Here is a 27,399-nt window from a genome sequence, read left to right on the forward strand (position 1 = left end):
CATCCCACCCCACAGGAGGTGCAGGGTGCTGGGGTTCCACCATGCTGAGCACCAGCTCTGAGCCAGCCTGGAGGGCAGACCCACCAGGAATCACTTTTCATGCCTTTTTCTCTCGGGGTGGGCTTGTGGTGAGGTGACACAGGTGGGACAGGAGCTCAACACCCAAGAGGATGCTTGATGGTGAAGCCAAATCAGGGCTTCCTCCTGTCCTATCACCCACAGCCTGACCATGAACCCTGCTCTTCATCTGCACTTTCCTCCTCCTCGTTTCACCAGACACCAGGGACAATCCCTGCTCCCCAGGGCTACCAGCCTCCCCCCACCCCTCCCCACCAGCCCCTCACTCTGCTCCACAAAGATCCTTCAGTTGCCTTGCTTAGGATGCTCCATGAAAAGGCTTTTGTGCCCTGGCAGTGGCTGCTGACCTCGGTCCTCCAGCCCAGGGGTCTCAGGGAAGAGCCAGAAGCAGCTGCAGGCGGTGGGGCTGGCCCTGCCCCGCTCCCTCCTCCAGATCTTTTATGACCCTGCTTTGAGTGCAGGTTTGAAGGGGGGGGAGTGTCCCCCATCTGCCCTTGCCCAGGAGGTTCCTTCACTCTGCTTGTGGGGACAGATGTGGTGAGGAGAGTTGTCCTGGCTGGAGCCTGGATGTGTCCCAGGAACTTCATGAGCCCCTGGCTGCTGGAAAGCAGAAGTCATCCCTCCAAGGGTCCTCTTGGCTGGCCAGGAGATGACCAAGGCACAGCATGAGTCCACCAAAGGGTGAGCAGAGGGCTGGTTCCTGGCACAGGCCACCTGCTGGGTGACCATCCCACAGCACCCAGTGCTCCCCAGGAGACCCCCAGCTTTACAGGACCCCAAGTGAGAGCAGGGGAGCTGCCAGCCCTGCAGGGCTGGGTCTTGCCCAACGTCTTCTGTGTGTCCTACAAACCCAGGAGAGCCTCCACAAGGGGTGTGAAGGTCACCATCTGAAAGGAACCTGTGCTCCAGGGGCCAAACCTCACTGCAGCTCAGCTCCCAGGGTGTTCCCCAGATCCCTCCTCCTTGTTAAGTGCTAATTAAGTCCATCCTGGCTGGGATGGGATGCTCATGAGATGGAGGAGATAGTGGTGGGGTGGGAGGTCCGTGAGATGGAGAAGACAATGCTGGGATGAGAGTTCTCTCAGATGGAGGAGATGGTGCTGGGAGGAGATGGGATGAGATCAGGCTGCCCAGGGAGGTGGTGGAAGCCTCATGCCTGGAGGTATTTAAGGCCAAGCTGTCAGCAACCTGCTCTGGTGTGAGGTGTCCCTGGCCAGGGCAGGGGGGCTGGAACTGGCTGAGCCTTGAGGTCCCTTCCAGCCCTGACAACTGTGTGATTCCATGATTCTATGGTGGGATGAGAGGTGCATGAGATAGAGGAGATGGTGGTGGGATGAGAGGTCCATGAGGTGGAGGAGACAATGATGGGATGGGAGGTTCCTGAGCTGGAGGAGCTCTTGGCAGGGCTGAGCCCTCCCCAGCAGCCTCAGGCAATGTTGCAGAGTGGCACAGCCCAAACAGGGAAGCCCTGATGGCTGCTGCCATGTGCCCCCAGGTCAGATCCCATCACCTGGCATTTGCCCTGGCACAGCCCCAGTGATAAAAGCTGCTGAGATCCTGGCAGTGGTGTCCCAAGGGTGCTGTCAGACTGGGATGGAGAATGGATGGAGCCTTGGAGACCCAGGGGTGGAGCACTGGAACAGTGAGTCCCCGGAGCAGGGCCAGCAGGGAGGAGCCAGGGCACCTACAGTCACCCCAGAACCTCCTGGCACAACCCATGACCCTCACCCACCTCAGGACCCTTGGCAGCTCCATGACCTACAGACACTGCTGTAGGATCCTTGGTTGCTCTGGGACCCTCAGCCACCTTGAGACCCTCAGGCACCCCAGAACTCTCCTCAGGCACAGTGTCCCAACGCTCTAAGACCCTCAGTCACCCCAAGCCCCTTGGACATCTTGGAGCTCTCAGGCCCACCAGGACCCTCAGCAGTCAGTCCCACGACCTACAGTCACCCTGCAGCTCCCCACCACCACAGGACCCTTGGACGCCTCAGGGCCTTTGGCCACCCAGGAGCCCACCCCATGCCACCCCCTGCACACAGCGACCAAGCACATGGGGAAGGGGAGGAGGAGACCCCCCCAGCACCTCGACCACCTCCGGGGCGAAAGAGGCAGATCCCAGCAGGTCACTGTCACCACCACCGGGGACACTCCTGAGGGGCTCACTGCCCCCCTGCCCCGTGAGCCCACAGCCCCAGTGCCAGGCAGCGGCAGAGGCTGGCAGCAGGCAGGGCTGGGCGCGGGGGTGCCCCGGGGGCAGGGGCAGGGTGGGGGCCAGGAGCTGCAGATGGCCCATTGGCACCCAGCCCAGCGGGAGGGGGCCTGGGGGCAGCCTCTGGCCCCACCCCAGGGCAGGGTGAGGTCACCACCTCCTATGCCCCCCCAGAGGTCCAGGTCACCTCCTGCCCCACAGCCCGAGCCCCTCAGGGTGCCCAGGATGTGCTGGCACAGCTAGAGGAGGGGGCACCCCCTGCCCGGTTGGCAGTGGGGGAGGTCTCAGCGCTCTGAGAAGGGAAACAGGCTGGGGGGGGGGGGGTGAGTGGCACGGGGGGGTACAGAGGGGCCCATCCTGAGGGTGGTCTCATGCTGAAGGGGCATGGGAAGTGTGGGTGGTCCCAGGCTGAGGGGAGCATGGGACTCCGAGGGTGAGCCTCCAGCCCTGGCAGCAGCAGCCTGTGCCCCACACTGCCATCTGCCCTGCTGTGCCCCCCCTGCCCCATGCCAGGCACCCTTCTGGCCGTGCCCACCTGCACCACAAAGGCATCTAACCCTCTGGCCGTGCCCCCTGCCCCAAATGGGGCATCCCCCCCGGGTGTGGCCCTGTGCCAGGCATCCTGACCATGCCCTTTTGACCCCTAGAGGGCACCCCCCAGGCCGCCACTGCCAGGGCCAGCTGACCTCTGTAGGGTCCTGTAGGAGTCTGTAGGGGTCTGTAGGCTACTCTAGGGGTCTGCAGGGCTCTGAGCAACCTGCTCTGGTGTGAGTGTCCCTGCCCAGGGCAGGGGGGTTGGAACTGGCTGAGCCTTGAGGTCCCTTCCAGCCCTGACAATGCTCTGATTCTATGCAGGCATCTCCTGGGGGCTGCAGGGGGCTGCAGGCTTCCACTGGGGGCTGTAAGGGTTTGCAGGGGTCTGCCTGGGTCACCAGGGGCTTTATGGAGATCAGTAGGGGTCTTCAGGGATCTGTAGGGGGCTGCAGAGGTCTGTAAATGCCTATAGAGGTCTGTAGGGGTCTGTGGAGTTCTGTAGGGGCCTGCAGGGGTCTGTAGACCTCTGCAGGCATCTGCCAGGGGCTGTATGAGTCTGTAGAGGTCTGCAGGGGTCTGTAGTGATCTACAGGGTTCTGTAGGGGTCTGCAGGGGTCTGTAGACCTCTGCAGGCATCTGCCAGGGGCTGTATGAGTCTGTAGAGGTCTGCAGGGGTCTGTAGTGATCTACAGGGTTCTGTAGGGGTCTGCAGGGGTGTGCCAGGGTCTGCAGGATTTTGTAGGGGTCTATAGAGGTCTGTGTCAGTCTGTGAGGGTCTGCAAAGGTCTGTAGGGTCCTGAAGGGGTCTGTAGGGGTCTGCACATCCCTGCAGACCCCTAGAGATCCTGGCAGACCCCTCTAGACTCTGGCAGACCACTACAGACACCTAAAGACCCCTACAGACCCTGGCAGAACTTGGCAGACCCTACAGACCCCATCAGACCCCTGGAGATGCCTACAGACCCCTACAGTATCTTACAGAGCCCTAAAGACTCCTAAAGAACCCTACAGACCCCTGCAGTCTGCTACAGACTTCTATAGACCCCTACAAAACCCTAGAGACCCTGGCACACCCCTACAGACCCCTTCAGAGCCCTGTAGGTCACTGCAGACCTGTACAGACCCCTGAAGACCTCTGAAGACCCCTACAGACCTCGAGAGACCCCAGCAGAACCATGCAGACCATTATAGACTCCTGCAGACCCCTGCAGACCTCTACAGGCACCTACAGACCCTTGCAGACCCATACAGAACCCTGCACACCCCTACAGACCACTAAAGATTCCAGCAGAACCCAGCAGATCCCTGCAGACCCTGGCAGATCCCTGCAGACCCCTCCAGAATCCTGAAGAGCCCTGCAGACCTCTACAGACCCTCACAGACCCCTGCAGTCCTTTACTTAACCCTGGAGATACCTACATAGAGAGCTCTCTAGACCCCCTGCAGACCCCGGCAGACCCCAGCTGATCCCCCCAGATCCCTACAGAACTCTACTGACACCTACAGATGGCCTCAGACCGAGGCAGACCCCTGCAGACCTCAACAGGCACTGGCAACTCCCTATGGACCCAGGCAGACCCTTGCAGACCCCCGCAGACCCCCGCAGACCCCCGCAGAAGCCCACAGACATCGAGTGGACTCCGCGGATGTCTACAGACCCCTGCAGACCTCTCAGAGACCCTGCAGACCTCTACAGAACTCCGCAGACTCCTGCCGACACCTCCAGACCCCAGCCGAACCCGGGAGCCCCCTGCAGACCCCTGCAGACCCCTGCAGGACCCCACAGACCTCTACAGAACCCCACGGAGCCCAGCAGACCCTTTCACAGCCCCCAACAGCCCCCGACTGACCCCTACAGAACGCCACAGACCCTGGCAGAGCACTACAGAGCCTGTGAGCACTGCAGAGCCCTGCAGACCCCACAGACCCCTGCAGACCTCTGCAGACCCCTACAGACCTTACAGACCCCTGCAGACCTCTGCAGACCCCTACAGACCTTACAGACCCCTGCAGACCCCTGCACAGCCCGGCAGACCCCTGCAGACCCCTGCACAGCCCGGCAGACCCCTCTAGACCCCTGCACAGCCCGGCAGACCCCTGCAGACCCCTCTAGACCCCTGCACAGCCCGGCAGACCCCTGCAGACCCCTCTAGACCCCTGCACAGCCCGGCAGACCCCTGCAGACCTCTGCACAGCCCGGCAGACCCCTGCAGACCCCTGCAGACCTCTGCACAGCCCGGCAGACCCCTGCAGACCCCTCTAGACCCCTGCACAGCCCGGCAGACCCCTGCAGACATTCTGAGAGGGTCTGTAGGGGTCTGCAGCTCTCTGCAGGGGTCCATAGGGATCTGTGGGGGTCTGGAAGTTTCTGTAGGGGTCTGCAGAAGTCTGCAGGGGTCTGTGGGGGTCTGGAAGTTTCTGTAGGGGTCTGTAGAGGTCTGCAGGGGTCTGTGGGGGTCTGTAGTGGTCTGCAGGGGTCTTCAGGGGTCTGGAAGTTTCTGTAGGGGTCTGTAGAGGTCTGCAGGGGTCTGTGGGGTCTGTGGGGGTCTGCAGGGGTCTGCAGGGGTCTGGAAGTTTCTGTAGGGGTCTGTAGAGGTCTGCAGGGGTCTGTAGGGGTCTGTAGAATTCTGTAGGGCTCTGTAGGGGCTTGCAGGGCTCTGTAGGGGCTTGCAGGGATCTGTAGGGGCTTGCAGGGCTCTGTAGGGGCTTGCAGGGCTCTGTAGGGGCTTGCAGGGGTCTGTAGGGCTCTGTAGGGGTCTGTAGAATTCTGTAGGGCTCTGCAGGGGTCTGCAGGGGTCTGCAGGGCTCTGCAGGGGTCTGTAGAATTCTGTAGGGCTCTGTAGGGGTCTGTAGGGTTCTTCAAGAGTCCACAGGGGCATGCAATGATCTGTAGGGGTCTGTAGGGGTCTGCTGGCTTCCTTATGGCTCCCTAGGGGTCTGTAGGTGGGGACCCTAGCTGGGGTCTGTAGGGGTCCCTAGGGTTCTGTCTGAGTCTTCCAAGGTGTTCAGGGGTCTGTAGGTGTCTGCAGGCTTTCACCCCTGTGAACTGTGCTGAGCATCCCTTCAGCCATGCCCCCTGCCCCACCGAGGCATCCAGCTCTGCACTGTGCCCTGCTGCCCAGCTTGGCATCCCTGCAGCTGTGCCATCCTGCTCCATGCCAGGCACCTCCGTGCCCGTGCCCCCCTGCCCTGTGCCATCTATCCCACCCTCATCCCCCCTGCCAGACACCCTCCCACCCCAGCCAGGTCGCACCAGCCGGGGCCGGCTGCGGGCACCGGGGGCTTTCTCGTTCCACCCCAGCCCAAGCCCGGAGGGGCGGTCCCGAGGGCGGTCCCGGTAGGTGCGGGCGGGGAGGGCAGTCTTGGGGGCCGTCCCCGGGAGCAGGCTCCGAGGGCGGTGCCGGTGAGCGCGGATGGGAGGCGCTCCCGGGGCGGTGCCGGTAAGTGCGGACGGGAGGCGGTGCCGGTACGTGCGGGACGAGGGAGGTCCCGGGGGCGGTGCCGGTAAGGGCGCTACGGGAGGGGGGGGCGGTGCCGGTGGGGCGGTCCCGAGGCGGCCCCAGGGGCTGTGCCGGGGCGGTGCCGGGGCGGTGCCGGTAGGGTGGACGGGAGGCGGCGATGGGGTGGTCCCAGGGGCGGTGCCGGGGCGGTGCCGGTGGGGCGGGCGGGAGGCGGTGCCGGGGAGGTGCCGGTGGGGCGGGGCCGGTGGGGCGGGCGGGAGGCGGTGCCGGGGCGGTGCCGATGGGGTGGGGCCGGTGGGGCGGGCGGGAGGCGGTGCCGGGGCGGTGCCGGTGGGGCGGGCGGGGGGCGGGGCCGGGGCGGGGCCGGTAGGTGCGGAGCGCGGCGGGGGCGGTCCGGGAGCGGCGCTGCCATGGCGCTGAACCTGAGCAAGAACGGCCGAGCGCTGCAGGAGGCCTACGGGAGGGTCGTGGCGGCCGGAAGCCCCACGGACTGGTGAGGCGCTGGGGGGCACTGGGAGCGACTGGGAAGGGGCTCGGGGAGGGGCACAGGAGGGAAACGTGGGCCGGGGGTGTAGGATGTGGTGGGGCAGGGGTGGAAGGGGTTCGGAGGGTTGAGGAAGGGGAGGTTCGAGGGGTGTTGGAGGATCGAGGGGGTAGGGGGCTTGGGGGGGATGGGGAGATGTGAGGGATGCTGGGGGGAGGGTATGAGGATGGTGGGGACGCGGATATGAGGATGGTGGGGAGGGGGATTGGGGGTGGTAAGGAGGGGGTTGGGGGTGTTTGGGGAGGGCTGCGGGTTACGCACGGAGGATCGGGAAGGGTCTGGGGGATCGGAGTGGGGGGAGGTGGGGACGGGGGGGGGAAGCGAAGCGAGGCCGGGTGGGGGTGTCTGCAGGGTGGGTGAGGGAAGATTCGGGGCTGGGCCAGGGCCTGGCGTGGGCTGTGGGGGGCGGGGGTGGATTAGTCAGAGGATGTGGGGGGTGGAGGCGGTCGGGGGTGCGGGGGGGGCTGGGGTGGGGGCTGTGGGGTGGAAAGGGAGGATCGGGAAGTGCCTGGGCTGTGGGGCAGCAGGAGTGGGGAGGGGACCTCCGTGCATGGGGGGGTGGCCCAGCGGGGGGGTGCTGTGGGGGGTTTGGGCGGCGCTGTGCTCCTTTGAGCGCACATTGCCCCCCCCCGGGCTGGACAAACCCCTGCTCCCCTGCCTCAGGGCTCTCTTCACCTACGAAGGCAACAGCAATGACCTGCGTGTGGCTGGCTCCGGAGGTGAGGGGGGAGACGCCCCCGGGGGGGCTGCAGGGCTCCGCACGTGGGACCGGGGTGGCTTTTGTCGCTCGGAGCTTCTGGGGGCATCCCGGCGGTGCGGGAGGAAGTGTCTGCCTTGCCCTGCCGCCGTGGCTGGGGGGGGGAGGGGTTTGCTGGCGGTGAGGGAAGGAAGGACCTGGGAGTGCTTCAGAGTCCAGCTTGGGCCTCCTGGAACTGCTTTTGTACGGCAAGGGAGTGCCCAGCTGGGCAAGGAGGGCAGCAGCAGCCTGGCCGGGAGCAGCAGTGCCGTGGGCAGCAGGAGCAGGGCAGGGACTGTGCCCCTGGGCTGGGCACTGGGGAGGCCACAGAGGAGGCTGAGGGAGAGCTCACTGCTCTCTACAGCTCCTGAGAGGAGGCTGGAGCCAGGTGGGGGTTGGGCTCTGCTCCCTAGGAACAAGTGATGGGAGGAGAGGCAATGGCCTCAGGCTGCCCCAGGGGAGGCTCAGGTTGGCCATGAGGAACAATTTCCTCCTGGGAAGGTTTGTCCAGGCCTGGCCCAGGCTGCCCAGGGCAGTGGTGCAGTGCCCTGGAGGGGCTGCAGAGCCCTGGAGCTGTGGTGCTGAGGCCATGGATGGTGGTGCCCTGGCAGTGCTGGGGTCAGGCTTGGACTGGGTGCTCTGAAAGGTCTCTTTCAAACAGAACCATTCCATGATCCCAGGATTGGTTCTTTGGTTCTCACTCAGCTGCACAAACTCTCCTGGCTGCAGAGCCCCAGCTGGCACCAATCCTGTCCTGTCTGGTTTCTCCACTCTGGAGATTTGCATCCCCAGCTCTCAGCCAGGCTCCCTCACCCTTCCCCATTAGTTTCTCCTGGTTGGGTGAGGTGGTGCTGGGCAGCTCCACAGGCACTGGTGGGGCCCAGGCCGAGGGTGCTTTGGTTCCTGGATGGTTTTGCATCGAGGATGGGGGCTGTGGGGGCTCTGTGCTGCAGATCAGCATGGGGCTGGTGAGGCTCTGGGATGTGCATGTGCTGATGGTGGTGTGGAAGAGGGCTGTGAGCTTAGGTCTTGCTGCTCAGTGAGGTTGTGAGTTAAGTGTCCCAGGTGCTGCTGCTCCTGGACCTGGCTGGACTCAGCACAGCTCTGCCCCTCCAGCACATCCCTTTGTGTCCTCTCACCCAGAGCAGCTCCTGGGCAAGCTCAGGAGGCCTGGGTTGGATGAGTTGCATCGAGAACTGAAGGACAGAGCTCCTTAGAGGCTTGTGAGCAGCAGCACAGAGTCTGGCTGGAGGCCTGGTGGTGTTCCCCTGGGGTCGGCACTGGGTCCAGTCTTGGTTGAGGTCTTCATCAGCAATGTGGATGAGGCACAGGGCAGACCCTGAGCCAGTTTGCTGCTGGCACCAGCCTGGGAGCTGTGCCTGACAGCCCCAGGCTGTGCTGGGGCCCAGGGAGCCCAGGCCAGGCTGCAGAGCTGGGACAGAGGAACCTCAGGAGGGTCAAGCAGGGCAAGGGCAGGGTCCTGCCCCTGGGGAGCAAAAACCTCCTGCAGCAGCACAGCTGAGGGGGAACCTGCTAGGAAGCAGCTCCAGGAGAAGGAGCTGGGAGGGCTGGGGGACAAGAAGGTGCCCAGGAGCCAGCAGTGTGCCCTGGGGGCCAAGAAGGCCTCAGTGGTGTCCTGGGGGGCATGGAGGAGAGTGTGGGCAGCAGGGCAAGGGAGGCTCTGCTGCCCTCTGCCCTGCCCTGGGGAGCCCACAGCTGCACTCCTGGCTCCAGCTCTGGGCTCCCCAGTTGCAGAGCCTGGGAAGTGCTGGGGAGAGTCCAGGGCAGGCTGGGAAGCTGCTGAGGGGCCTGGAGCAGCTCTGGCAGCAGCAAAGGCTGAGAGCCCTGGGGCTGAGAGCCTGCAGAAGAGCAGCCCCAGAGGGCAGCTGAGCAATGCTCAGCAAGAGCTGAAGGAGCTGTGGGGGGCAGGAGGCTGGGGCCAGGCTCTGCTGAGTGGTGCCCAGGGCCAGGCCAAGGGGCAAGGGGCACAGATTGGCAGCCAGGAGATGCCAGCTGGAGAGGAGGAGAAAGTAGTTTGGTGTGAGGGTGCTGGAGGCCTGGAGCAGGCTGCCCAGAGAGGTTGTGGAGTCTCCTCTGGAGAGCTTCCAACCCCCCCTGGGCACTGTGCCCCTGGGCAAGCTGCTGTGGGAGCCCTGCTGGAGCAGGGCTTGGGCTGGGGGAGCTCCAGAGGTCACTTCCCACCCCCTGCCGTAGGATTTGTTCCATGGCGAGGGCAAACCCTCAGCCCCTCCCCGGCTAGCATCTTCCGGCCGGGATTCGGTTCCTGGCAGCTCCGGAAAGCTCCGCGGCAGGCACAGAGCTGCGGAGAGGGAACCCAGCCCGGGGGAGACCGGCAGGGGGGAGCTGCAGCAGCTGCGGGGTGGCAGCGGCAGCTCCAGGGCAAGCTGCAGCGGCTCCGGGGGAAGCTGCACCTCGGGGGGAGCTGCAGGGGCTCCGGGGGAAGCTGCACCTCGGGGGGAGCTGCACCTCGGGGGGAGCTGCACCTCGGGGGGAGCTGCAGGGGCTCCGGGGGAAGCTGCAGCAGCTCGGGGGCAAGCTGCAGGGCCTCCGGGGGAGCTGCAGGGGCTCCGGGGGAAGCTGCAGCACCTCGGGGGGAGCTGCACCTCGGGGGGAAGCTGCAGCAGCTCGGGGGGAAGCTGCACCTCGGGGGCAAGCTGCAGGGGCTGGGATGGAGTCAGGGAGGATGCTGTAGGAGCTGGGCCGGGGGAAAGCTGCAGCCGCCCCATGAGAAGCTGCAGCCAGCCGGGGGGGAAGCTGCAGCAGGCTGGGGGGAAGCTGCAGCAGGCTGGGGGGAAGCTGCAGCAGGCTGGGGGGAAGCTGCAGCAGGCTGGGGGGAAGCTGCAGCAGGCTGGGGGGAAGCTGCAGGTCGTGGTTCCAGGGCTCAGACCAAAGCCCAGAGGAGGGCCCTGGCCTGGGGAGGTCTTTCAGAGCTGCCAGCTGCCAGCTTGTTGCATTTTCCCTCCTTCTCTGGGAGGTTTTGGCAGCCAGGCTGTGGCTGGTGGGGTGTCAGGGCAGGGACAACGTGTGGCAGGGTCACCCTGGGCCCCTCTGCTGAGGTTGTGTCCCACCATGTGCCAGGGGTTAGCTCTGCTCCTCTCTGTAAGGGGAGATCTCATTGCTCCCCTCAGCTACCTGAGAGGAGGTTGTGGGAGGTGGGGGCTGGGCTGGTGAGCCAGGGAGCAAGAGACGGGGCAAGAGGAAGTGGTCTCAAGTTGCACCGAGGGAGGTTCAGGTTGGGTACCAGGAAGAATTGCTTCCCTCAGAAGGGTTCTCAGAACAAGTCCCCAGAAGGACTTGGAGGGCTGGAGCAGGGCCAGGGAAGGGCAACAGAGCTGGGGAAGGGTCTGGAGAGCAGGGCTGGGGAGGAGCAGCTGAGGCAGCTGGGGGGGTTGAGGCTGGAGCAGAGGAGGCTGAGGGAGAGCTCATTGCTCTCTGCAGCTCCTGAGAGGAGGCTGGAGCCAGGTGGGGGTTGGGCTCTGCTCCCTAGGAACAAGTGATGGGAGGAGAGGCAATGGCCTCAGGGTGCCCCAGGGGAGGCTCAGGTTGGCTATGAGGAACAATTTCCTCCTGGGAAGGTTTGCCCAGGCCTGGCCCAGGCTGCCCAGGGCAGTGGTGCAGTCCCCAGCCCCGGAGGGGTTCCAGAGCCCTGGAGCTGTGGTGCTGAGGGCCATGGGGGGGTGGTGCTTTGAGCAGGTACTGGGAGGTCTGGGATCAACAGGAGGCATCTGGAATGCTCTTGGTGTGGGAGCACTCTGGCTGATGAGCAGCCAGCAGGCTGCAGGCTCTCCCACCACAGCTGCCTGCTCTGCTCAGCTCACCTCCTCTCTTCTCTCCTGGGGCAGATGGTGGCCTGGAGGAGATGGTGGAGGAGCTCAACAGTGGGAAGGTGATGTATGCCTTCTGCAGGGTGAAGGACCCCAACTCTGGCCTGCCCAAATATGTCCTCATCAACTGGGTGAGTGTGAACAGGCCCTGGCCCTGGCCCTGCAGGGACCTGCTGGGCTGGAGCCTCCCTCCAGCTCCCCCCTGGCTCGTGGCTGCCTCACCTGCAGCAGCTGGCACCTGGAGTCCTCTCCCCCCAGCTGCAATCCTGAGGGTGTTCCCTGGGCTCCCAAGCTCTTCACCAGCTTGCCCTCCTTCCATGGAGAGCCTGCCCCAGCGTGGCTCCACTGCAAGCTGGTCCTGCAGGGTGCTCCTGCCAGCAGACCTGCTCCAGTGGGGGTTCCTCTCTGCATGGGGCTGCAGGTCAGACAGGAGCCTGCCCCAGCACAGCTGCCCACAGCCTCCTTAGCCTGCTCCACTGGGGGTCTTCCAGGGGCTGCAGGTGGAATCTGCTCTACTGTTCATGGTCCTCACCATGGGGCTGCAGAGAAATCTCTGCTCCAGCACCTGGAGCACCTCCCCCTGCTGCTGCACTGACCTTGGAGTCTGCAGGGTTGGCTCTGTCCCATGTTCTCCCTCTTCCCCCCAGCTGTGGCCTCCAGCCTTGGCCAGGGGTGGGGTCCTGGAATGGGTCTTGCTGGACCTGCCTGGCTCAAAGCTGACCATGTTCAGCCCCTGCTCCACCAGGGAAGGTGCCAGCACTGGATGCTGTGTCCATCCTGGGAGTCCTTTGGCAACCACTGCATAGCCCCAAGACCTCTGGGGACACCTCCTTGGCATAGGCTTCACCTGGGCTCCAGGACAGCTCAGGGCTCTACAAGGGCCTGAGAGGAGGCTGGAGCCAGGTGGGGGCTGGGCTCTGCTCCCAAGGAACAAGGACAGCAGGAGAGGAAATGGCTTCAAGGAGCCCCAGGGGAGGCTCAGGTTGGCCATGAGGAGCAATTTCTTCCTGGGAAGGGTTGCCCAGGCCTGGCCCAGGCTGCCCAGGGCAGGGGTGCAGTCCCCTGGAGGGGTTCCAGAGATGATTGGGGGAGGAGCTCAGCCCCATGGGAGCTGTGTGCAGGGAGATGTTGGCTCCTGGTTGGACTCCAAGGGCTTGGAGGTCTTTTCCAACCAGGTGATTCTGTGCTTCTGTACCAGAAGGTGACCAACACCAACCCAGCCCCCCCTGGGGAGGGCTTTGCCATGGCCTCCACAGATGCTCTGCAGACTCAGGCTGAGGAGCTGCTGCTGGAAACCCACCCTGGGCTGGGGCTCTCCTCTGGGGACCTTCCAAACCAGTTGTGCTCCTGGGCAGCCTGCTCTGGCTGTCCCTGCTGGAGCAAGGGGGTTGGGCTGGATGACCTCCAGAGGTCTCTTCTGACCCAGCCATGCTGAGGGTCCACAGAATCCACCCTTGGCCTCTTGTCACACCCTGCATGCTGGGGGTGATGCTCCCTGATCCTCTCCACCCTGGGCCTGGCACCTCCATGCCCTGCTGCCAGGATGCCATTCCTTAGAGCCTGGTGGCAGCCCCCCCCAGGGGCTGCTGTGGAGGAGCCAGCCCCAGCCTCAGCTCTTCCAAGCACAGAATCACAGAGTGGCAGAAGGCCACAGAAGGGCTGCAGGAGAGGCTCCAGAGGAGGCCACCAGGATGCCCTGAGGCTGGAGAACCTCTCCTGTGGGGAGCTGAGAGATCCTCTCCTCCAACCTGCCCCCATGCCCAGGGACACCACTCAGCTGGACTCAGCTGCTCAGAGCCTCTTCCAGCCTGGCCTTGAGCACCTGCAGGGAGGAGGCAGCCACAGCCTCCCTGGGCAGCCTGGGCCACAGCTTCACTGCCCTGGGACTGAAGAGCTTCTTCCCAAGCTCCTGGCTGACCTCCAGGGTCACAGCATCAGAGGCACAGAGTCCCAGGCTCAGAATCCCAGCACCAACCAGGCTGGCAGAGACCTCTGGGCTCCCCAAGTCCCAGCTCTGCCCCCTCCCCCCCCATCAATCAGCTGAACCATGGCACCCAGGGCCTCCTCCAGACCCTTCTGAAGCCCCTCCAGGGATGGGGACTCCACCACCTCCCCGGGCAGCACATTCCAGTGGCCAGTCTGTGCCTGGGAAGAATTTCTTCCTCCCATCAGCCTGAGCCTCCCCTGGGGCAGCCTGAGGCTGTGCCCTGTGGCCCTGGGCTGGTGCTGAGGGAGGTCTCTCAGCTGCTGCCTCTCTGCAGACAGGGGAAGGAGTCAACGACGTCCGGAAAGGAGCCTGCGCCAACCACGTCAGCACCGTGGCCAACTTCCTGAAGGTCTGAGCCTTTGGCAGGGGTCCTGCTTGGCTTGTGGGGGGCTTCAGGCTAGGCCATGGCCACAGGGAGCTGTGCCCTGCTCTTTGGGGTGGCACAGAGATGGCTGCAGGGCGGGCTCGGGGCCAGCTGCAGGAGAGCTCGGGGCCATGCCTCGGGGATGGAGGAACCTCCTGCAGGCCAGGGTAGGGCTGGAGACTGGGGAGGAGCTGGCATCAGCCTCTTCTCCCCTGCTGGTGGGGACCTCTCAGAGCAGCTGTGGTGGCTTCTGGAGCCTCCTCTCACCCCTGTGCTGTGACCCCTGCCCAGGGGGCTCATGTCACCATCAATGCCCGCACCGAGGAGGACGTGGAGCCTGAGCTCATCATGGAGAAGGTTGCCAAGGCCTCTGGGGCCAACTACAACTTCCACAAGGAGAGCAGCAAGTTCCAGGACTCAGGTCCTCAAGCTCCTGTGGTGAGTTGGCTCCTGGGGTGGCTCTGTGGGCACTCTGTGCTTGCAGGCAGGAGAAGGGGCTGGGGCCACCCTCAGTGACCCTGTGGTGGGTGTCGGGGTCCCTGTGCTCTGCTGTGGCAGCACCAGGGCTGGTTCCTCTCTCTCTGGCTTGTTATGGAGTGGGTCAGGGCAAGGAGATGAGGTGGTGGCAGAGCCACAGGGGGAGGTGGGGACAAGGAGTGATGGCTTGGGACTCCAAGAGGGAGAGAAGGAAGAGATGTTTGGCACTGAGGGTGCTGAGAGCCTGGCCCGAGCAGCTCAGAGCTGGGAGCTGCCCCAAGCCTGGCACCAGCCCAGGGCAGGTTGGTTTGGGCTCTGAGCAGCCTGCTCTGCCTGGGGATGTTCCTGTTCAGTGCAGAGGGCTGGGCTGGATGAGCTTGGAAGGTTCCTTCCCACTGAAACCATTCCATGGTTCCATGATTGCAGCCCCAACTGCTCTGGCAGCAGGGCTGATGTCCACAGCTCTGCTCAGGTGCCTGAAGGCACAGAGAGGCTGTGGGGCTGCTCCCAGGCTGTGGAGCAGCTGTGGGGCAGGGGACAAGCAGAACTTTGTCCCTCTTGCAAAGGAGACCTGAGGCTTTCCCTCCCCCCAGTGCTGTGAAGTGTTGAGGCCTCAGCAGCTTCCCTCCAGCTGAAGCCTTCTGGAGGTTTTTGAGCACCCCAGCCAGGAGCTTGCTCAGCTGCCACAGGAGCAGCTCAGCTTCAGGTGATCTGCAGCCCTGCTGTAGAGCTGAGCTGAGCCCTCAGTGTCCCCCAGCCCTGCTTTGCTGTGGCAGGGCCACCTTCCCATGGCTTCTGGTCACCTTGCTGGCTGCCCCAGGCTGGGCTTTGCAGATGACTTCATTTTTAACTTGAGGCAAGGGGAGGAGCAGGCTGGGAGCCTCCACTGCTGGCAGCTCAGGCACTGATGGGCTTCAGCCAACCCTTCCTGAAAGCCTGGGGTGAAGCATCAGGTTCCAGTCCCAGGGCTCTGTTGGCCCTTCCAGCCCTGGCTGCTGGGCTGTGAGACTGGAGAAAGGCAAAGAGGGTCTGACCAGGACCTGTGGCTGCTCCATGAGGGTCACCTTCTGCCTTCCCCCCAGGGCACTGTGTACCAGAAGACAAATGCAATGTGTGAGATCAAGAGAGTCAACAAAGACAACTTCTGGGCCAAGGCTGAGGTGAGGGAGGCAGGAGAGCAGCCTCTGCTGCAGCTGCATCAGTGGGTTGGGAGGTGGGATGGAGGTGTGGAGTTCCCTGGGGCAGCTCTGGAGCCCTCAGCACAGACAGGGATCTGAGCAGGGCCAGAGGAGGCCACAGCAGTGCTGGCAGGGCTGGAGGCCCTCTGCTGAGGCCAGGCTGAGAGGGTTGGGGTTGTGCAGCCTGGAGAAGGCTCCAGGAGACCTCCTGGTGGCCTTGCAGTGCCTCAGGGGCTGAGCAGGAAGCTGGGGACAGAGTTTAGAGCAGGGCCTGATGGGACAGGCCAAGGGGGGATGGTTTGGGCTCCAAGAGGCAGATCCAGAGTGGAGAGAAATGTTTGGCACTGAGGGTGGGGAGAGCCTGGCCCAGGCTGCCCAGAGAGCTGGGAGCTGCCCCAAGCCTGGCACCAGCCCAGGGCAGGCTGTCTGGGGCTGTGAGCAGCCTGCTCTGGCTGGGGATGTCCCTGCTGGCTGCAGGGGGGTCTAGGTGAGCTTGGAAGGTCCCTTCCCACCCAAGCCAGTCTGGGGCTCCATGATTCTCTGCTTTCTCTCCCTCTGCAGCTCCCCTCTCCACGTGGAGCTCTCCTGGAGTCCTCCTTGGGGTGCAGAGGGAGGAGGACAAAGGTCTGGAAGAGCTTCTGAGCTCACTCAGACTTGGCAGCAGGCTGGGCCCAGGGGGAGAGGCTGGGTGGCAAACTGCACCTGGGTGAGGAGGGGCTGGGGCTGGGGGCTTTGCCTTTCTGAAGGCATCTCCTGGAGGCTGAGGAGCAGGAGGAGGATGCTCTGTGCTCGCTGCCTGCTCCCCGGCTGGCTTCCAGCTTAGCCGCCGGGGGGAAGCCTGCGGCTGCAGGGAGCCCTCCGTGCTCGGGCAGGGGAGGTGGCAAAGCTGCTGGGGTGGCAGAGAGCTGGCTGTGGGGTGGGTCCCAGAGGACTGAAGGCAGGGCTTGTGCCACCTGTGCCCCCAGAAGGATGAGGAGAACAGGAGGCTGGAGGAGAAGCGGCGAGCGGAGGAGGAGCGGCAGCGGCTGGAGCGCGAGCGGCGCGAGAGGGAGCTGCAGGAGGCAGCCAGGAGGGAGCAGAGCTACAAGGCCAGATCCAGCCAGATTGAGGCCCAGAAGTGAGTCTTGGGGCTGGACAGGGTGGGCACAGTGCCCAGAGCCCTCTCCAGGATCTGCTGGGGCTGTGTCCCCTTGTCCCAGCAGCGCAGTGCGGTCCCTGCTGCTGCCAGCGCTGCAGTGCCGGAGACCTCCCTTAAGGCAGCAGCTGAGGACTCATCCTGCACCAGGGCAGGCTCAGCCTGGCCACCACCACACCTTGAGGCCCTTGGACCTGTTGGTCTCACTCCCCTGCTTGCCCCCATGCCACCTGAGGTGTGGCTGAGCCACATTCACCCTCATGGAGGTGGAGGTTTGGCTGGGCTGGCCCAGGGGCTCCTCCAGCTGGGCTGCCCCCAGCCAGACCCCTTGATGGGGACAGCATCTTCTCCTTGGCCACTTGTGCAGCACCTTCCATGGCTCTCCCTGCCCCCCAGGACCAAGCAACCCCTTGCAGAATGCTTCTGTGATGTGTCCCTGAGAGCTGTGACCACCATGAGGCTCCCACAGATTCCAGTTGGGGGGTGCCAGAGGGCCAGGCTGGCTGGGGGGGCTGGGAGCCCTGCAAGGGCAGCTGCTGTGTGCAGGGCCCAGCACTCTGCTGCTCTTTCCTCCCCCAGGGGTGGTGTGGGGCTGCAGAGGACATCACCTCCCTGTCTGGAGCTGGGCTGGAGGGGTCAGCCCTGCCCCCCCTGTGCTGGGTGCTCTTCTCTGTGACCCTGGGGGAAGGCAGGTCCCTGCTTTGCTCCCACCACTTGGAGCAGCTCCTGCCCCACTCTCCTCCTGTGGTTCCTCAGCTGGCTGCCAATGTCAGGGCCCCCCAGGGTGAGGTCCTAGCCCACCCCCCCTGCCCTGCCTGCTGGGGAAGCTCAGGCTGTGATCTGTCCCTGCAGGAGACTGCAGCAGCAGCAGGAGGCAGAGAGCAGGGAGAAGGAGCAGCAGCAGTGGGTGAGCTCTGGGGCTGTCCCTGGGGCTTGGTGACTTCAGGCCTGCCCCAGGGGGGTCAAGGTGTCCTGGGGCAGAGCATGCTGTGGCCTGGGGTAGCAGGGGGGTGGAGGAGCTCCTGGGCAGCCCTGGGCAGGGGAGGCTGAGCCTCCAGGCCCCTGGGGCCATCACTGGCTTCTCTGGGTGGGCTTCCACTGCCTGGGATCTCACTTGGTGGCCCTTGATGGTCACACTGGTGGCCACCTCCCTGTGGCCAGCCCAGCCACAGCCCTGGGGGCAAGCAGAGGTCAGAACTCCATGGGGACACTGGTGGCCAAATCCTTGTCCTCAGCCCAGCAAAGCTCCAGCCTCTCCCTCCCACGTCCTGGGGGTTTCCTCCCCATCCACCCTCCATCACCAGCTCCAGCCCTGGGGGGTGGGTGGGCCTGGAGGGGTGGAAGAGAGATGGTGGGGACTGGATGAGGGCTGGATGAGGGCTGGGGGGGACTGGATGAGGGATGGATGGGGCTGGATGAGGGCTGGAGAGGGCTGGATGGGGCTGGAGGGGTGGATGAGGGGTGGAGAGGGCTGGATGAGGGATCAGGGGGGGTTGGATGGGAGTGGATGGAGTTGGATGAGTGGGAAGGGGGATGGAAGAGGCAGGATGAGGGGGGCTGGGTGCCTGCTGGGGCTGGGGGGGGCTGGCTGGGTGCCTGGGGGGGCTGGGGGGGTGGCTGGGTGCCTGGGGGGGCTGCAGCAGCTCTCTCTGGGGCTGCAGAGGGAGCAAGCCGAGGAGCAGGAGGCCGGGCAGAGGAAGGGCTTCAAGAGGAGCAAGTCGGTGGAGAAGGCTCAGGTAGGCTGCAGGGGTGTGCTGGGGGTGGCTGTGTGGCTCAGCTGCCCCTGCCCCGAGGCTGCCCTGAGGCTGCCCTGAGGCTGCCCTGAGGCTGCCCCGAGGCTGCCCCGAGGCTGCCCTGCCCTGAGGCTGCCCTGAGGCTGCCCTGAGGCTGCCCTGGGCCTGCCCTGAGGCTGCCCCGAGGCTGCCCCGAGGCTGCCCTGTGGCTGCCCTGGGCCTGCCCCGAGGCTGCCCTGAGGCTGCCCCGAGGCTGCCCTGTGGCTGCCCTGAGGCTGCCCTGTGGCTGCCCCGAGGCTGCCCGGCCCCAGCCCGGCTGTGTGCCCGCAGGAGGCCGCGGCGCTGATCGCGCAGAGGGCAGTGAACCCCAGGGACATCTTCCAGCAGAGGGAGAGGACGGCACCGGCCCAGGGGGTGCCAGCGGCACAGCCAGGTGGGTGCCAGGCCCGAGCCCTTCTCCCACAGCTGCCCCCAGGCAGGCTTGGGCAGGGGGGGATGGGTGAGGTGCTGGGCTCGGGGCGCAGGAGGTTGTGGGCACAGATCAGAGGTGAGGGCTTGGAGGGGACCCCTGGGGATCATCCAGCCCAGCCCCTGCCAGAGCAGCAGCACAGAGCCCAGCACAGGGCACACAGAGCACATCCAGGCAGGGCTGGGAAGGCTCCAGGGAAGGAGACTCCACAGCCTCCCTGGGCAGCCTGCTCCAGGCCTCTGGGAGCCTCCCAGGGCAGAAGTCCCTCCTCATGGGGACATGGAGCCTCCTGGGCTGCACTTTCCATCCCTTGCCCCTTGGCCTGTCCCAGGGCACAGTGAGCAGAGCCTGGCCCTGTCCCCAGCCCTCAGGTACTGATAGACATTGCTCAGACCCCTCTCAGCCTTCTCCTCTCCACACTCAGCACCCCCAGGGCTCTCAGCCTCTTCTCCCCAGGCAGTGCTGCAGTCCCTTCAGCAGCCTTGCAGCCCTCCCTTGGCCTCTCTGCAGCAGCTCCCTGTCCCTCCTCAGCTGGGGAGCCCAGAGCTGGATGCAATGTTCCAGGTGTGGCCTCAGCAGGGCAGAGCAGAGGGGGAAGAGAACCTCCCTGGCCCTGCTGGCCACACTCCTCTGAATGCCCCCAGGACCCCCTCGGCCTTCTTGGCCCCCAGGGCTCATTGCTGTGCCCTGCAGCCCTTGCTGCCCAGCAGCACTGCCAGCTCCTTCTGCCTGGGGCTGCTCTCCAGCAGATCCCCTCCCAGCTGTGCTGCTGCAGGTTACTCTCCCTGCCCAGCTGCAGGACTCCATTAGGTTCCTCTCTGCCAGCTCTCAGCCTGTCTCTGGTGTTCTCCACTAGTCAGGACTGGGTCCAGCCTAGGTCAAGGTGTTCATCAGTGACCTGGATGAAGGGACAGCAGACCTCAGGTGGTCCTGAACTGTTCCTTCAGGAGGTCAGACACCCAGGGAGCCCTGGGGAGGCTGCAGAGCTGGGGCAGAGGAACCTCAGGTGGCTGAAGCAGGGCAAGGGCAGGGTCCTGCCCCTGACAGGGAACCTCCTGCAGCAGCACAGCTGAGGGGGAGCCTGCTGGGAAGCAGCTCCAGGCTCTTGCTGCAGCTTTAGCATCTGAGGAAAGTTCTTCACTTCTGCAGCTCAAAGGTCATTTTCAAGATGAAATTTGACTCTCTTCATGCCAGAAGGGGACCCACAGCCATGGTCTATCCTGGCTGCCCCCCAGTGTTCTTCACTGCTTGAGCCAAGCAGGAGTGAGAGCCTTTGGAGGACACCAACCTGAGCTATCAGATAGAAGCCAGGAAGCTCTGAACACCCAAGCTGACAGCAGCTGCTGGGAGCATGTGGCAGGGCTGGATCAGCAGCTCAGCTCAGCCTCCTGGAGAGGAGCTCAAAGGCATCTGGAGTGAGATTTTGGGTTGTGACAGGGGCAGAAAAGTGCCTTGAGGGGTAGGGACCATGGAAAGGGTTGGGTTGGAAGGGAGCTCAAAGCTCATCCAGCTCCAGCCCCCTGCCATGGGCAGGGACACCTCCCCCCAGCACAAGCTGCTCAAGGCCTCATCCAGCCTGGTCCTGAACACCTCCAGGCAGGAGGCAGCCACAGCCTCCCTGGGCAGCCTGTGCCAGGCTCTCCCCACCCTCCCTGGAGCCTTCTCTTCTCCAGGCTGAACAGCCCCAATGCTCCCAGCCTGCTCTCCAGCCTCTGCTCACCTTGGTGGCCTCCTCTGGAGCCTCTCCAGCAGCTCCAGGTCCTTCCTGTGCTGGGGGCCCAGAGCTGGAGGCAGTGCTGCAGGTGGGGGCTGAGCAGAGCAGAGCAGAGGGGCAGAATCCCCTCCCTGTGCTGCTGCTCTCCCTGCTCTGGCTGCAGCTCAGCACTCAGCTGCCTCTGGGCTGCCAGGGACCAGTGCTGGCTCCTGGGGACTCTGTCACCACCTGACCCCCCCAAGGCCTTCTCCTGCAGGCTGCTCTCAGGCTCTGCTCCCCCAGCTGGGGCTGTGCTGGGGCTTGCCCTGCCCCAGCTGCATTGTTGAGCCTCATGAGGGTGGCTTGGGCCCAGCTCTGCAGCCTGGCCAGCTGCCTCTGGCTGGATCTCTCCCCTCCAGTGGTGCCCACACCACACAGCTTGGTGCCATCTCAGCTGTGCTCAGGGTGCCTCTGGTCCCAGGGCCCAGCCCTGAGGGCCTCCACTCCCCACTGGCTGAACGTTGAGCTGTTGGCCACAGCTCTCTGAGTGCCACCATCCAGCCCTGCCCTGATCCAGGCCTAGGCACCAGGCTGCCTGCTGGGACAGTGCTGAGCACTTTGCCAGTCAGGCTGAGCCACCCCCATGTCCTAGCAGGGGCAGGTTGATTCTGGAGCCTGAGGAATGAATCCCTCAGGGTTTGAAGTCCTGCAGTGGAAGGAGGGAAGCCAAACCCCCCCCAGCACCCAGGGCAGGGGCAGGGCAGGGCAGGGGCAGCCCCTGGCAGGGCTGTGCCTGGCTCCTGCCTCTCCACACCATGCTGAGTTGGAGCTGTCCCAATCCTCCCAGCTGACAGATCCATGGAATGGGTTGGGGTGGAAGGGACCTCAGAGCTCATCCCATGGGCAGGGACCCCTCCCACCAGCCCAGCCTGCTCCAGGCCTCATCCAGCCTGGCCTTCAGCACCTCCAGGGAGGGGGCAGCCACAGCCTCCCTGCTCCTGGTAGCTGTGAGGCCCAGGGGTGCTGCAGAAGCCCCTGCAGAGCTCCCAGGGAGCAGGGCCTGGCCCCCCCAGCTTCTCCCCCAGGCTTCTGCTCTGGTGCTTGGGCTGCTCCCAGTTGCCAAACTGGTTCTGCCAGCCAGGATGGGAGCTGGGAGGATCAGCCAGCAGTGGGCACAAAGCACCAAGCAGCTGCCCCCAGTGACTCCCCCTGGGGCCTGGGGCTGTCCTGGCCCAGCCCCAGCTCCTCAGGACCTTTTCCTTCCTTCTCCAGGGAAGCTCCGCAGCCCCTTCCTGCAGCGGGAGCCGACCCCCCTGGCTCCTGGCCCTGCTCTCTCTCCAGCCCAGGATGCTGCTCCAGCTTCCCTCACCCCCTCCTCTGCCTGGGGCACACCTCCAGCCTCACCAGGGTCTGCTGCAGGTGGGTTGGCTCCTCACTGAAGCGGCTCAGCCTCAGCCCTCCCAGGGGCAGCCCCAGCTTGGGCACTGCCTGAGCTCTGCTTCCTTTCCCCACGGCTTGGGAGGAGCTTCAGGGCCAGAGACCTGCAGGGATGGCCTCCAGCTGGAGGGGACAGGCAGGGCTGAGCCTGGGCATGGGCCACAGCAGTGCTCCAGAGGCTGGAAGCCCTCTGCTGAGGCCAGGCTGAGAGGGTTGGGGTTGTGCAGCCTGGAGAAGGCTCCAGGAGACCTCCTGGTGGCCTTGCAGTGCCTCAAGGGCTGAGCAGGAAGCTGGGGACAGAGTTTAGAGCAGGGCCTGCTGGGACAGGCCAAGGGGGGATGGTTTGGGCTCCAAGAGGCAGATCCAGAGTGGAGAGAAATGTTTGGCACTGAGGGTGGGGAGAGCCTGGCCCAGGCTGCCCAGAGAGCTGGGAGCTGCCCCAAGCCTGGCACCAGCCCAGGGCAGGCTGTCTGGGGCTGTGAGCAGCCTGCTCTGGCTGGGGATGTCCTTGGAAGGTCCCTTCCAACCCAAACCCAGTCCTCTTCAGCCACAGCAGGAGGTTCAGTGCCCAAAGGCTGAGAACATCTGGGTGAAGTTCAGCTCCATGCACCCCCAGAGCTCCTTTCCAGCTCTCTTGCTCCACACTCAGAACTCCCCAAAGCACCTTGAGACCCAAAAGCAGCTCCCTGTCCACAGGCAGCTCCAGCAGGCAGAGAGGGCACCTGGGGAGGCCCAGAGGGGCTGCCCAAAGGAGTCAGGATGGACCTGGGAAGCCTTTTGGCTTCAGCCAGAAGCAGAGCTCCTTTGGTGACTCAAACCCTGCAGCTGTGGCAGAGCTTCTCCATCCACCCCAGTGAGCAGGGCCAGGGGCAGGTGGAGGCCAGGAGTGAGGAGGAGCCAGGGTGGCCAAGCTCTGGTGGTCCCCCAGGCCTCAGTCACCACTAGATGCTGCTCTTGGCCAGGCTCTGCTCCACCAGGCTTGGTGCTCACCAGGAGCAGCTTGGCCAGGGCTCATCTGGAGGAGACTTCCTTCCCCCAGCAGAGCCTCCTGTGCCTCTCTGTCCCCTTCCTGTGCTCCACACCCCCTGAGCAGGGCAGGAGTCCAGCTGGAGTTTGGTGGCACTGCAAGGCTGGAGGGGTGGCAGGGAGCAGGGAGGGGTGGCAGGGAGGGATGACAGGAGCTGTGTGCTGCAGGACAAGACTCCAGGTACAATGGCAGTGCCCCTGGTGCCCAGCTGGAGGAGGCCAATCTGTATGAGGAGCCAGCAGACTCTGCAGCCATCTATGAGGAACCTCCCCAGGTGGGTGCTGGGGTGGGGGAGGGCACCCAGCAGTTGGCCATGGTCCTGTTCTGGCAGGAGGTAGCAGCGGTGCTGAGCCCTCAGCACCCTTCCTGCACCCTCCCCCAGCCCAGGGGGGACATGGGGGGAGCCCCACATCTGCTGCTGCTTCTTTCCCACCCAGCAGCAGGAGAGTTGCCCCAGCTCAGCTCCTCTGGCCCCTGGAGTCTGCAGTGCCCAGCAGTGTCCTGGCACAGAGCTGCCCCTGGAGGCACAGAGCTGCCCCTGGAGGCACAGAGCTGCCCCTGGAGGCACAGAGCTGCTCCTGGAGGCACAGAGCTGCCCCTGGAGGCACAGAGCTGCCCCTGGAGGCACAGAGCTGCCCCTGGAGGCACAGAGCTGCCCCTGGAGGCACAGAGCTGCTCCTGGAGGCACAGAGCTGCCCCTGGAGGCACAGAGGGCCTTGGGTTAGCAATGCTGACATCAAACTTTGGTCATCAAAGCCAGCCCTGAGCCCAGCACTGCCCCAGGGCACCACCACCCTGTGGCCCTCAGCACCACATCTGCAGGGCTCTGGGTCAGAGCCAGACAGAGTCTCTCTTGCCCCCAGGGGGACAGCAGGATGGGGCTGGCACTGGTGCCTTGGAACTGGTGGGAGGTTTGACTGAGCAGCAGTCAAAGACATCCCAAAGTGTGCAGCATCCTTTACAGCACACCCAGAGGCCTCCCACTTCCCTTCTCCCCACCTGAGGGTCTGCCCAAACCCCCCAGGGCTCTTTCTTCCCCCCCACTGCTAGGCTGGTCCCAGGCTGCCCAGGTCTGGGGCTGTCCCCCCCCAGCCTCCTCCTGGCATTAGGCCCAGACAGACCTAAGAGCCCTGAGACCCTCCCCCAGTGTTACCTGCTAGGGAGCATCCCATGGGACAGGGAGGAAGGAGAGAGGAAGAGAAGGACTTTGCAGAGGGATTTGTGGGCAGGGAATCCTCTGTTCCCTGTGCCCAGCACAGCCTGGGCCCAGAGGTGTGTGGCAGCAACAGGAGGCAGCCAGCCTGAGCTGCTACAGCCCTGCAGGGCTGGGGACTGCACCACTGCCCTGGGCAGCCTGGGCCAGGCCTGGGCAAACCTTCCCAGGAGGAAATTGTTCCTCATGGCCAACCTGAGCCTCCCCTGGGGCAGCCTGAGGCCATTTCCTCTCCTCCCATCACTTGTTCCTAGGGAGCAGAGCCCAACCCCCACCTGGCTCCAGCCTCCTCTCAGGAGCTGCAGAGAGCAATGAGCTCTCCCTCAGCCTCCTCTGCTCCAGCCTCAACCCCCCCAGCTGCCTCAGCTGCTCCTCCCCAGCCCTGCTCTCCAGACCCTTCCCCAGCTCTGCTGCCCTGCTCTGGGCCTGCTCCAGCCCTCCAAGTCCTTCTGGCAGTCAGAGCCCAACCCTGAGCCCAGGATTCCAGCTGTGGCCTCCCCAGTGCCCAGCCCAGGGGCACAGTCCCTGCCCTGCTCCTGCTGCCCACAGCACTGCTGCTCCAGGCCAGGCTGCTGCTGCCCTCCTTGCCCAGCTGGGCACTCCCTGGCTCCTCTCCAGCTGCTGGCACCCAGCACCCCCAGGGCCTTTCCTGCTGGGCACTTTGCAGCCACTCTGCCCCCAGCCTGGAGCCTACTTGGGGTTGCTGTGACCCAGGGGCAGGATGTGACCCTCCCTGTGCCCGGTGCTGGTGCCTCCAATAAGTCCTTTTCTCCTCCTCTCCTTCCTGCAGGGCCACCTGGATGATGCCTACCCCGTGGGGTACCAGGAGGTGCCAGACCTGGCGGGGAAGGGGCTCTGTGCCCGGGCGCTCTACGACTACCAGGCTGGTGAGAGCCCTGTGCCGGCCTGGCCCGGCAAGCCTGGCCCCGCTGCCAGGGAGGGCAGTGCCAGGCAGCTCGGGGCTGGCCGGGGCTGAGCCGCCCTGCCTGGGGAGGGCAGTGCCAGGCAGCTCGGGGCTGGCCGGGGCTCAGCCACCCTGCCTGGGGAGGGCAGTGCCAGGCAGCTCGGGGCTGGCCGGGGCTGAGCCGCCCTGCCTGGGGAGGGCAGTGCCAGGCAGCTCGGGCCTGGCCAGCTGGGGCTGAGCCTCCCTGCCCAGGGAGGGCAGTGCCAGGCAGCTCGGGGCTGGCCGGGGCTGAGCCTCCCTGCCCCTGGGGAGGGCAGTGCCAGGCAGCTCGGGGCTGGCCGGGGCTGAGCCGCCCTGCCTGGGGCGGGCAGTGCCAGGCAGCTCGGGGCCTGGCCAGCTGGGGCTGAGCCTCCCTGCCCAGGGAGGGCAGTGCCAGGCAGCTCGGGGCTGGCCGGGGCTGAGCTGCCCTGCTCCCGGGGAGGGCAGTGCCAGGCAGCTCGGGGCTGGCCGGGGCTGAGCCTCCCTGCCTGGGGAGGGCAGTGCCAGGCAGCTCAGGGCTGGCCAGGGCTGAGCTGCCCTGCCCTGGGGAGGGCAGTGCCAGGCAGCTCAGGGCTGGCTGGGGCTGAGCCGCCCTGCCCCGGGGAGGGCAGTGCCAGGCAGCTCGGGGCTGGCCGGGGCTGAGCCGCCCTGCCTGGGGAGGGCAGTGCCAGGCAGCTCGGGGCTGGCCGGGGCTGAGCCGCCCTGCCCCGGGGAGGGCAGTGCCAGGCAGCTCGGGGCCTGGCCAGCTGGGGCTGAGCCTCCCTGCCTGGGGAGGGCAGTGCCAGGCAGCTCGGGGCTGGCCGGGGCTGAGCCGCCCTGCCTGGGGAGGGCAGTGCCAGGCAGCTCGGGGCTGAGCCTCCCTGCCCAGGGAGGGCAGTGCCAGGCAGCTCGGGGCTGGCCGGGGCTGAGCCTCCCTGCCTGGGGAGGGCAGTGCCAGGCAGCTCGGGGCTGAGCCTCCCTGCCCAGGGAGGGCAGTGCCAGGCAGCTCGGGGCTGGCCGGGGCTGAGCCGCCCTGCCTGGGGAGGGCAGTGCCAGGCAGCTCGGGGCTGAGCCGCCCTGCCTGGGGAGGGCAGTGCCAGGCAGCTCGGGGCTGAGCCGCCCTGCCTGGGGCGGGCAGTGCCAGGCAGCTCGGGGCTGGCCGGGGCTGAGCCTCCCTGCCCTGTGTCCCGCAGCCGACGACACTGAGATCTCCTTCGACCCGGAGCACATCATCACCAACATCGAGATGATCGACGAGGGCTGGTGGCGCGGCTACGGCCCTGACGGCCGCTTCGGCATGTTCCCGGCCAACTACGTCGAGCTGCTGCCCTGAGCCGCCGGGGCCGGGGGCAGGGCTGCAGGGGGGCTCCAGCGCTGCAGGGGGGCAGGGCTGCCGGGGGGCGCCAGGGCTGCCAGGGGGCTCCAGGGCTGCCAGGGGGCTCCAGGGCTGCTGGGGGTGCCAGGGCTGCTGGGGGGGCACCAGAGCTGCTGTGGGCACCTGAGCTGGGGGGGCACCAGAGCTGCCGTGGCACCAGAGCTGCTGGGGAGGACCTGAGATGCTGTGGGCACCAGAGCTGCCATGGCACCAGAGCTGCTGTGGGCACCAGAGCTGCCGTGGCACCAGAGCTGCCGTGGCACCAGAGCTGCTCTGGCACCAGAGCTGCTCCAGCTCCCTGCAGCACTCAGCTCCTGCCTCCTTCCCCCTCTCTGCCCCAAGGGTCCCGTCATGTCCTGAGCCCCTGCAGTGCTGCTGTCCCCCTGCCCCTCTGGCTGGGGGGGTTGAGTGCCAGCCCAGGGGGCACAAACCCCTCCAGGGAGCAAGTTGCCTCTTGCCTCCCACGCTCCCTCTGGCCCCCGAGGAGCACCCCCTGGCCCCCTTGTGCTCAGCACTGCCACAGCTCCCTTGCCCCCAGGGCTGCCTGGGGGTTGAAGTCCTGCAGCAGCCACTGGAGCAGACCCAGCAAAGCCTAGGGAGGGGCTGGGACTCCCCCCCAGCAGCCCAGATTCACTGTGAACAAGGAAGAGCCCAGCCCGGCCGTCCCCTCCTGCCCCCTGCCCTCCCTCACTCTCCCTTTACATGTAGCAGGAGCTCTGCTGGGGACCCCAGGGGCGGCCTGGCCTCCCCCCCCCCCGCAGGGGCTGCTCCCAGGGTCCCAGGGGTCCTTTGCTCCTGTGCTGTCCCCACCCCTCCTGGTGACAATAAAAGGGCTTTTCTTTGGTGATGGAGGGGTGGAGATGGAGGGGCGGTGGAGGGAAGGGGGGTGGATGGAGGGAGGAAGGGCTGGAGGGGGGGTGGAGGGCTGGAGGGAGGGTGGAGGGATGGAGGGGGGATGGAGGATAGGGGTGGATGAGGA

At 65.4% G+C, this 27,399-nt stretch overlaps 1 protein-coding gene across 1 annotated transcript; it reads left to right on the top strand.

The window, feature by feature from the left end:
- Nucleotides 1-6,645: 6,645 nt before the first annotated feature.
- On the top strand, nt 6,646-26,378 carry DBNL (drebrin like). Its single transcript, XM_054174925.1, has 14 exons — nt 6,646-6,778; nt 7,493-7,548; nt 11,429-11,541; nt 13,672-13,746; nt 14,053-14,199; nt 15,321-15,398; nt 16,382-16,533; nt 17,404-17,458; nt 18,213-18,287; nt 18,615-18,717; nt 21,719-21,865; nt 23,078-23,184; nt 24,914-25,010; nt 26,239-26,378. Exons 1-14 carry the CDS (start codon nt 6,696-6,698, stop codon nt 26,376-26,378), a joined length of 1,428 nt encoding a protein of 475 aa, XP_054030900.1. The 5' UTR covers nt 6,646-6,695.
- Nucleotides 26,379-27,399: the final 1,021 nt, after the last annotated feature.

The sequence above is a fragment of the Dryobates pubescens genome, chromosome 31 (genome assembly GCF_014839835.1).
Source record: "Dryobates pubescens isolate bDryPub1 chromosome 31, bDryPub1.pri, whole genome shotgun sequence".
In the NCBI taxonomy this organism is placed as follows: Eukaryota; Metazoa; Chordata; class Aves; order Piciformes; family Picidae; genus Dryobates; species Dryobates pubescens.

Bases quoted from the DNA above. Each gene is read 5' to 3' on its own strand.
- DBNL (XM_054174925.1), top strand. From the start codon at position 6,696: ATGGCGCTGAACCTGAGCAAGAACGGCCGAGCGCTGCAGGAGGCCTAC. The intron at 17,459-18,212 runs GTGAGCTCTGGG...CTGGGGCTGCAG, and splicing joins AGAAGGAGCAGCAGCAGTGG to AGGGAGCAAGCCGAGGAGCA. The intron at 18,718-21,718 runs GTGGGTGCCAGG...TTCCTTCTCCAG, and splicing joins GGTGCCAGCGGCACAGCCAG to GGAAGCTCCGCAGCCCCTTC.